Source organism: Cibotium barometz, chromosome 57, assembly GCF_041138505.1.
Source record: "Cibotium barometz isolate CiBa-2024 chromosome 57, ASM4113850v1, whole genome shotgun sequence".
Taxonomy (NCBI): Eukaryota; Viridiplantae; Streptophyta; class Polypodiopsida; order Cyatheales; family Cibotiaceae; genus Cibotium; species Cibotium barometz.
Window position 1 is genome coordinate 8,165,135 of NC_141102.1, and position 10,628 is coordinate 8,175,762.

The following is a 10,628-nucleotide window of genomic DNA, read 5'->3' on the forward strand; positions in this document are numbered from 1 at the left end:
AAACCTTGTACGCCTAATGTTATAAAGGCAACCTATGTCCAATAGAACCTATTCCAATTCTTTCATACTTTGTATTGAGGGAGGGTATTAAAAGACTAAGGTTATGTAGAAGGGGAAGAGAAGGGTGTGTGTGTGAAGGGACTTAGGGTCCACTAGCTCACCTATTTAAAGGTGAAGCTAGGAGGCATTTTGTATTGAGAAGGGTGTGTGTGTGAAGGGACTTAAGGTCCACTAGCTTCACCTATTTAAAGGTGAAGCTAGGAGGCATTTTGTATTGAGCAAGGCCTAGTTGTATTCACAAACAACTTAATAAACAAGATATTTTTCTTGTATTTTGTGAGTTCCTCTCCTCCACACACTTGATCTAGCATGAGCACCACGTTTTCTCAACATTCACCTCACATCTCATCACATCTATTCACCTCACATCTCATCACCTCTATTCACATCACCTTCATCCATTCATTCATTCACACCTATTTGATTCTCATCACATCTCATTACATCTATTCACCTCACGTCTCATCACCTCTATTCACATCCCATCCATCCGAGATGCCCATTTTCCGAGCAAAAACCTCTGAGCGTCTGAGCGAAGGCAAAATATCTCAAGGAATACTCATTGGAGTTTTAGTTTTTTTGATGGCACTTAGCCATGGTTTCGCTAAGAAACTAATTGTGTTGATCAACCCAGATGGGCAAGGCAGTAGAATTAGTTATCTGTTTTGGATTTACATAAAGCATTTGAGCATCATTTGAAAACATAATTCTTTTGAAAATGTAATTGTGTTTAAGGAATACTCATTGGAGTTTTTGTTTTTTGATGGCACTTATCCATGAAAACGCAACATACAAACAAAACAGGAAACAAAGAGAACATCATTGTGTTTAATATGGTATTGTTTAACAAAACCCAACATACAAACAAAACAGGATACAAAGCCCAAAAGGTAGACCAATTTTATCCAAACACCTAAGCATGTCCTAAGCATGTGAACATCTTTTACAAATATGATACCGTTTTACAAAACTCAGCATATAAATATGATAGCTAACAAAGCCCAAAAAGTAGACCAATTTTTTCTAAATACATAAGTTTGAAACCTATCATAGATACCATATCGGTCCCAAAAAACAGAGTAGTTGCCTAACTAATGTGCTGAAAAAACAACTAAGTAGTCCACATCTATCAATTCAACACACGAAACATATAGTGGAGCTCTCTCTTTGTCAATGCTGCTTGGTGAACAAACTTTTGTTTGCTAACATCTAGCCCTAACTCCTTTATGTAGATGTTGTAAAGGTGTTTGCAAGGCATATACTTTTTCCCTTGGTCAACTCGTCTTTTGAAGTCCTGGCATGTGCAGGTAGGAAAAGTTGATATAGTGACCTTATATGTCTCCCCATTTTCCTGGCTACCTGGAGTTGAAATTGTGTAATCCACATGCTCCTTGTCCACAACCACCTGTCTGTGATGAATGGTGCAAACCAAATCCATAGCCCTCTTGATTCTGTCCTCCATTTCTTTTGTGACCGTCCTTGAAATGACTATAGGTTTACCTGCACATTCCGTGGGTCGTATGTCTAAATTAGCATCATGTGATGTGCCTTCTTGTGCTGGCCTTCCACGGGATGGTCCAATGTGCTGTAGATCAAACCCTGCATCCCATAGAGCTTGCACTTCTATGCTGTTTAAACAAGTCCCTTCTGCAACAGGCCATTCTTGTGGACGATTGATTGGTTTCTCAGTAATAAGGTCCGACATCTCCCATGTATGGTCAACATTATCTCCACAGAACCAAACATATTGCTTCTTCACACAAGATGGCAAGGAAACAAGTCCCTCAAAGCATGGTGCAGGAACACCCATCAAGCCACCTCGACCCTTTTTATCAATCAGAGCGTTACACTTGTGTCCCTTTTCACGAAGGTAACCCTGACACCTTACTTCACTTCCTGGGTTTGTCCTCCTAATTGCCCATTTTGTTTGGTGAATTTTGACCTCAGTGTATGTACTTTCCACAGAAGGAAATTGATCTCTTTGAAGCCGGCGCCTTACATTTTGTGTCACATACTCATACTCAGGGCGATGAGAATCATTGGGTTGAATAGGTGTCTGTGATCCCACTCTACGTTTTCTTCTCACTGTGCGTACTCCATCATCTGTTGAAGCCCTTTTCTTTGTTGCATGTAGCTCAGTGGCTGCATCATTAGTCAATTCAATGACAGTTTTTGTTGTCGGCAAACTGGGACTGGCCGAGGCATATCTTTTCTTAATCTTTTCAATCCCTGGACCTGTACCCCTATGAGTACCTCTCAAGAAAGAGTCATACCTTGCACTCTGAAGCAAAGTTGCCATCAGGTCATTATAGGAGGCAGTATATAGGGAAACATACTTCACACCATCATGTGAAGCAAGCCAGCTTCCATGAACTGATTCTGCAAGATTGGTTTGTGGTATAAGGTAAGTGTCCTTACCTTCAATTGCCTACAACAAAAATGCATTTGTAAATTTTCTCTCAAAAAGCGGGAAACATATACAATTATGAAAACTAGAGAAGATAATAGAAAATTTACATGCATCATGTACTCTCCCCAATGGGCAACTCTGGCATGCCACCACACAATCCATGTCTCTAGCATAGAGATCTTTGTCTTGTCAGCATGGCCCTTCCTCAACCATGCTCTCAACTCATCAAGCTCAATTTCAGCTGCCTCTTCAGAAGGAGAATTCTTCCAACGTCGACATCTTAATTTAAACTCTTCTTGGCTATGTGGTGGTATACATTTCTTAGCATGTTGATTCAAGCTCTGCTCCCAATGGAAAGAACAAGAACGCTCCATACCTATCATTACATTATCTGGCCCACCATTGAAAACTGCTCTCACAGCTCGCCAGTTTGATTGTGCTTCATCTGCCATGAATCCCTTGAATTGAGCCTTCTTATAACCTTCTCGTTCCATCACCCGATTTAGTAACTCCCAAAATAATATTTGAGCATCTGTGTCCTCAACTTTGAAGTCTCCAATTGCTATTGTCTGCATCTCTTGCACAAAAGGGTTATAAACATGACTAGCCATGGTTGTCCAATCTTTGATTCTTTTCACAAAGTCAAAACAAATCCAGCAGCTTTCAAGCTCACCACCAGGTCTCATCTTGTTAACTAAATCAACCCCACTCCCTGGACCTTGTGTAGACATCTTGAAGACATGACACCTATTGAAAGAGGAAAATTCTAACTGCCCAGGAAAAACAACACTTTGGAAGTAGTCATACAGCAAGCTATTCTTCAACTTTATTATTGCCTCTATTTCTCCAATTGCTTGTCCCACCTCCATTTGTGACTCCTTTCTCCAGCGGGAAAGTCTTCTTTTGTCCAAGACAGGTGCAAGCTTCTCCAGTATATTTGTCAAATCATTATGAGAAAGCTTTTTTCCTGATGATACGTCTCCAAAGATGGCTGATTGAAGAAGGATTTCCCTAGCCAATTTATGTTGCATAGCTTTTGGTCTACCCAAAAAATCTTGCTGTACCATCTCTTTCACTCTGTTCTTGACCTCTTCAGCATCCATCCTTGTGATTCCAGCTTTAACAGGGTGCATATGAGAGCCAATGTGAAGAACTGCACGTGTCACTTTCTTTCCTATTTTTTCAGAGGGGAAGCACATCACTAATTTGCAAGGGCATACAGCTTGGCATGTAGGAGGTGTTGAACAAAAAGAGCACTTCAAACTGCCATAGGTTTCCACACTTTGTTTAGCAGGACAAACTTTTGCCAGACGTCCAATCCAATGCTGCTTATTGGTCTCCCTTGACCTTGTCAATCCTGCACAAAGCACATTAGTGCACTCTAGATACCCTCCACATTTCCTTATCCTAACTGTCCCAATGAAACAAGAAATATTGCTTGTTGTCTCATCTGTCCACACATGGCCATCAAACTTGTTCTCCAATCCAACCATTCTATTAGCAGCACTAACATAGGGCAACTCAAACATTATATTCCCATCATATCTTGTAGGAAGCTCGTCAACCTGCCTGATCTCTCCCATTAAATCAAATTTGATTCTAAGCGAATTTTTAGCAGGCAATTTTTGTAGAATTTCAACAATACTAATTTTATCTGTGGCCCCAATGTTGATAACAGGCTCTTGTTGAACCTTAGCATCATCCAAAACTTCAGCTGTGCAGCTTCGAGACAACATTTTTTCTCCACTAACTACAAAGGTTCTCCCAAATTGAATGTCCAGCTGAAAGACATTCTAATCTCCTCTGTTTATAGCTGGCATCTCAAATGAAAGACCGTCATTCTTGTCACCAAACATCTGATGCAGAATGAGTGAATCTTCCTTCAATCCAAAGGTCATTGAGAGATAATGTTTGGAAACCTCGGTGATACCATTTGTGGTCGCTAGCTCCACCTGCTTACTTCCAAATTTGTCCTCTAGATATGCAGTTTCCATTGTGCAAAGAGCAGTAAAGAAGACTAATTACCAAAGAAGGAGATGAGCATTACTTCAAAGAGGTAGCGTCTCAAAGAAATCTTGAAATTTATAATCTTCAGGATTTCTTCACATTAAGATATAGAAAATAGTTATCTTAAAAACTTATTTAGAAAACCTCGCCTTTTTTGAGATCACAAAATCTTAAAGCGAAGCCCGGTTACAGCATCATGCCATGGTTAGGGAGAGTGGCATCTTAAATGATTTTTATATTAGTTGTCATTGCTAGAATTAATTTCACCTCAAAGTAATATATCATTAATATTAGTTTATTAAAAAAAACATATATATATATATATACTAGTCTTCAATGCGGCGCCGCCTACGGCGGCGGCTTATCTCTCTCTTCCCCTCACCCCTGGGCCCTGGCGCTCCTTCTCTCTCTCTCAGCCTTCATACTTCATACTTCACCGTTTGAGCAACAACAGCTACACTTATGTAGTTATGATGTCCTTTTCCTGTGTAGTTGCTCAGGATGCTATCGTAGTGGAGCAATTCTATTGGGAATGCAAAAACGTCTGCACGGAATTTTGTTGGGAAACCCATAGTATCGTATGAGTGCACGAGCATCCACGAGCCACGCAGGAGCATCCACGACCTACGCCAAGAATGGCTCCAAAAAGAAAAGAGGTGCATTTTTCCTCTTGAATGTTCACTCTTAAATGGTCCCTCCTGCATAGTTCGCTGGCGAAACTAGCAGGAGGGATGATGTTGCTTGCGAGGAGCTATTGCATGCGCATGATGTTAACAGCTTGCGGATAATGTGGCTTGAGAGAACTTCCAATGCTCCTCCTGCATAGTTCGCTGGCGAAACTAGCAGGAGGGAACAACATTGCATCAATCTTCTTTCTACTCAATCAGTGTGTGGTTCAGTTTGCAGTCCCTCCATATGCTTGTACGTATGTGTATGTACATACATGAGACTCTCAGCCTTATGTATTGTGTATGTATTAATGCACTTGTGTAGTTATGTATGCCTACACCTGAAACAATTGGATCAAGCGACCCTTAGCCTCATGTATGTGCATATTTGAATGCATGCACTAGGTATGAATGTATATAATTATGCATGCTTACCCTAAAACGCTCTTTTGGAGGGGAGAAAACATGCTTACCTTGGATCAAGAGACTCTCAGCCTCAGTGGAGTCAATGAAGGTGACCACGTGATTGGCATCATTGCTTGCTCTGAGAGCATACTGCTTTCTCATCATGCCAGAGTCGTGGGGGACAATGGAGACCTGCATCTTGACATGCTTGTTGTTGAGCCGTCTGACCTTCACCTGGGCATGGGTGTCCCCAACCTTGTAAAGCCGGCGGAGCTCGAGTTGGAGCCCTGCTTTCCCCCCTGTAAAGGGAGCAGTCAGGGTCACACTGCCCACATGAACCTGCTCCACAATGTCCCCTGGCACAAGCTTGTCCTCCCCCAAGTAGCTCAAGGAGCAGGGGATTTCGTGGATGAGGTTGACAACATCTTACTGATGTGCATTGCTAGTGTGGAGACAAAGAAGAGGTGTGGAAGACATAGTTCGCTAGCGAAACTAGCAGGAGGGAGCAACGTTGCACACTTTCTCCAAAAGATATAGCTCCAAACAAGAAACATTACTGCATGTGGTGGCCTTCCATAAGGCTGGCCAAAAACCATAAAGGCTGCTCCAATCAAGAAACAACATTGCATGTAGTCATGTAGAGATGTAGATTGCTATGGCGAAAGTGTCCCTTTGTGTGCTTATGCTCTGCCTATCCTAGAGCTTTTTGGATGTAGATTGTTACAGCCCTTGTGGTCATTGCAAAGTTATTGCCCTTGTGGCTTTCTTTTATAACAGGCATGGGTGTATGTGTTTTTGCAAAGAGACTTTTGGCTTCTTTAAATGGCATGTAATTGAAAAACCCAATATTTTCTCTCTATCATATATATATATATATTCTTGCAGGCAGTGAAGACTAGAAAGAGAAAAACTCTTGCAGCATCTAATGCTAGTACCAAGAAATCAACCATGGAGCCTACTGAGAGCATGGAGCATCTTGAAGATAAACAAGAGGATGAACAAATGGTTGAAGACACAAATCTGGCTACTAGTAAAGAACTAGTTCATGTTGCAGCTACACAAGATGATTCAAAAGATAAGGATGATACACCTGACGAGCTGATTCCTCAAGCAATCTCTAAGGCAGATGGTTCTGACTTTTTGTCTAGGTTGGCTCTTAATCCTGGAATTCTAGCACCTAGGATTCCCCTTTGCAGGTGCAGGATAAATGAAAGGGTTAGAGAGCTTAGACGTGATTTGTCCAGATTAAAGTCAGTTTTGGAAAAAGAGGGCTATATGGCAATGAAGGGTAGCTTGATTCTGTCAACTAATTTGCCTGATGGGTCTACCTTGGATGTTGATGAAACAATAACAAGTACTTGGGATAGGCATTGGCAGGCTATCAATGCTGAGTTTGAGGAGGAGCTTGAATCTAAGGAAGAGTGGTCTATGTTGAGGGGGAAAATGTTTTTTGTATGGGAGGGTAATCACAGGACTGCAGCTTGGATGGAGTGTATCAATGAGAGTTTTGCAAATAACAAGGGAAAGCATATCAGAGTTCAAGCTGAGTTCATTGTACCAAATGAAAAAGATGAGCAGGTTCTTGTGGCTACTCTACAGAGAATTAACTTGTAAGATTCTCTCCCATATCTCTCTATATAATGAATGAATTTCTTTTAAATTTGTATTTTTGCACTAGGATTTGTTAGTATTGACTATTGTCAATCTTTATTTAGGATGCATGAAGAGGCCATTGTTATTACAAATCTGAAGGATTATCTCTATCACACAAGTACCCTTTGTGCATTGGATGAGACACCTCTCATGGAGAGTTTCACTGAAGCGGAAAAGAATCACATTGCCTCCGTGAGAGCAAGAGAGGCAAGCATGGGAAAAAGGGTGTGGTATCCCTTGACCCAGTCAATACTAGGCCGCATGGTTTTTGCGGTAGGTTTTCTTTTGAGAAAGTGGTTTCAATTCATTCTATGATTCTTTTTTTTTTTACTTTTTGTTGTTTTTTGGGTTTTTCATTTTTTATTGCAGGGAAAATGGGACACAGCATTTGAGGTAGCATGCAAGAAGATCAATCCAGGACTTTCCAAAGAGGATAGAGATGTGGAGGTGACAAAGGCAAAGAAGAATGTTATCAAGACTTACAATAGAAAAATGATAAGGGTTTGTTGATATTCACTTTCATGTATTTTTGGATACCTTTCTTTTGAGTTTTAAAGGAATGACTGGCTATTTAAGCTTTTGTGTAAAAGGATATTGCTTTTATGTCTTAGATGCTTTCGGTGGTTAATCCATCAAATGGCAAAGAATGGTTTGAGATATTGTGGAAGCTTCCCTTTGAAGAGCCCCAATATAAAATTAGTTTGGAGAAATTATATGCACTATCCTCAGCAGCATGTTCTCCAATTCTTAAATGCTCAATGCTAAAGCTTCTAGGACAAGATGACAATGTAAAGCAATCTTATGGGATGCCTCTTGGAGACCATCAATACATTTCATGGTTGGCCAAGGAGGTGTGGATGGACCAATTGCTAGAGGATGCAGCCAGATTGGTAAAACAGGTGGTGGATTCTAATATCGGCAAGGAGAAACTGACATTGCCTCAAGAGCCAAGTTTGGAAACATACTTCATGGACATTGTTGGGAGGTATCGAGCTGTATTGTTTTATTCATTTGAGAGAGAGATGAATGTGGCAACGCCAGCAGCAAAACATGTTGACTTAAAAAATGCTTCTAGACGTTTGGTCTACAGGTGAGAAATAAGATATCAAGTTTAGTGGTATTGCTGTTTAGAAATATTGTAATATTATGCTTTTCTAAAAGTTTGTTTTTTTGCTTGGGTTTAGATATTTGCTGATGCTTATCTCTACGAAGAAAATGCCTTTCTTGCCTCATGTTTGTAAGGCATGGACAGTGGATTCTACATTCAGCATGTACTCATGTTCTATCTTTAGAGAAAACAACCAGACAGGTGGGGCTTTGATGATAACTGAGTGGGAGAGGAAGAAGTGCCCTTGGTGGCTGGACATGAAGAGGGGGGAATGTTTGGAAGAGGACAAAGAGATATACTTGCGGCATTTGAAGGGGGAGTGCATGTCTGACTCTGGTTCTTCAGGTTCTGTTAATGAGGAGGAGAAGAAAAGGATCGATGAAGAATTGCGAGCCTTGAAGGAAAAGGACCTACAGGAACAAATTCAAGCCTCAAATAAGGGGGGACGACCACCAAATAAGCCTGTGAATGAGAGTCAAGGTAAGTTTACTATATTGATGTAGGATTGCATATAATGTTACAAATGTGTACTCTTTAAATGGATGCATTTTTTGGTTTTCTGGATCATATAGTGCTTGATCATGCAGTTCCAAGAAGTGGTGCAAATCCATCGGGGTTTGTTTCATTGACTGCTTTTCGTGAGCAAGAGAGGCTTGGTGTGAGAAGTCAAGTGAATGTATGGACATATGACTATATTCAGTTGGGAAAAGAGTTGCTAGAGCATAATTTCAAGGAGGGCTTTGAAGTCATGAGACAATTTTTCATGAGTCACTCCCTACAACAAAAATTCAGAGGAGGCAAGCCATGTAGTTGGAGCATTGACTTCACTGTCATTGATTTGCCAACAGGTTTGTAAAGACCTGCCCCCTTTTCCAATGGAACCTCTCTCTTGGCACACCTCTTATTTGTAACATTTTTTGAAACTTGCTTTCTATTTTGGCTTGTTTTCTTGGATTGTCTTTTCTCAGGAACTCCAGTTGCAGGCTTTGATGATGGGATTCCTTATTGGAATCAAATTAGTGAGGATCATATAAAGAGTTCTTTGGTGGTGGCCAATGCTGTGATGGATGACTTGGGTTGGGTTTTGGTTATCACTAGTCCTACTCACCTTTCTCTTGTGGAGCGAGTTGCTACTAGGACACGCATGGTTGCTGGATTTCGTTGGGCTTTAAACTCTTCAGAGCCTTACAGCTATGAAACAAGACTAGGAGTGTCTACAAAGGTAATGCTACCATGTACATTTATATTGATGTTTATTAAGTAGCTTGCAAGTTGTTGAAAATAATACTCTCTCTCATTATTGTATTTACATGTAGATGACATTGCTGCATGTGGTGGCCTTCCATAAGGCTGGCCAAAAACCAGTTGTTAACCTTTTGAATGCTCAAAAGGTAAGTTATAAAGTGTAAGGTTTGTGCGGTTTGTGCTATTGTGTTGTGCATTCCTTGAATGGATAATTTAGTTGTGTTTGCTTCTTTTTCTTTTTTGTAGGTAGGACAAGCGTTGGACTTAGACTTCTCCAAAGAGGTCTTGGTCCATTGCTTGCCTTCATCTGCAAGGGCTAAGCGTGATGGTAAGAGTGGAGGTTGGAGGGGCCCACTTGAAAAGAGTGTCCCCCTGATGTTGTTCTTCATGGAGGCCTTATGTCCACATTTAGGCTCAGTGCTTGAGATGGGAGGTGGGACTGGCTCTGTTATGAGAGCTGCTATGCACAGTGCACGATTGTGCATGGTGATTGAGAGAGATGATGAGATATGTACCAGTCATTTGATGCCATTTGTAGATAATTACTATAAAGTCAGCACTGGAACTGCTGACTTGGGTGGTGGGTTTGGAGATTTGCTTGGGGATGATGAGGAGAGTTTGGCAATCACAGATGTTCCACTGGACTAGTGAGTATCTCTATGCTTTGAAAGCACCATGGAATTTTGAAATATTCAGATGATAAGGTTCAATGTTTGTTGACCATTTTGTAGTTGTTTGCCTTCTTATGCAGAGAGCATGGCAAGAGAGATGGAGGCAGACACTCGTTATGATCACACTACTCGGCAATCTAAGAAGAGACCAAAATGTTATTTTGTAGATGACATTGCTATTTCAGAATAACTGCAATAATAGGGTTTTTTTTTTCCTTCCATGAATTACGTGTATTGCCTTAAGTTTTGGACATCTTTGCTACAAGTGATTTTAATATTATGTTTTAATTATGCTATTTTGGTCATTTTTGTGCGCACATATAAAAGTGAATTAAAAGACTCACACACATATATACACACAAATATGCATGCACACTACACATACATACACACACATACAT

The 10,628-nt window shown here is 40.7% G+C and overlaps 1 protein-coding gene across 1 annotated transcript; it reads left to right on the top strand.

The window, feature by feature from the left end:
- Positions 1–6,498: 6,498 nt before the first annotated feature.
- Positions 6,499–10,417, top strand: LOC147606381 (uncharacterized). Its single transcript, XM_086791831.1, has 10 exons — positions 6,499–7,160; positions 7,266–7,476; positions 7,573–7,704; positions 7,815–8,293; positions 8,388–8,791; positions 8,899–9,159; positions 9,280–9,533; positions 9,628–9,702; positions 9,803–10,203; positions 10,288–10,417. The coding sequence occupies exons 1-10, from the start codon at positions 6,499–6,501 to the stop codon at positions 10,415–10,417; spliced, it is 3,009 nt and encodes a 1,002-aa protein (XP_086647957.1).
- The last annotated feature ends 211 nt before the right edge of the window (positions 10,418–10,628 follow it).

Excerpts from the sequence above, each read along its gene's own strand:
- LOC147606381 (XM_086791831.1), top strand. The coding sequence starts at position 6,499 with ATGGAGCCTACTGAGAGCATGGAGCATCTTGAAGATAAACAAGAGGAT. Across the intron at positions 7,705-7,814 it reads ACAATAGAAAAATGATAAGG|ATGCTTTCGGTGGTTAATCC; the intron begins GTTTGTTGATAT and ends TTTATGTCTTAG. Across the intron at positions 9,160-9,279 it reads TGTCATTGATTTGCCAACAG|GAACTCCAGTTGCAGGCTTT; the intron begins GTTTGTAAAGAC and ends GTCTTTTCTCAG.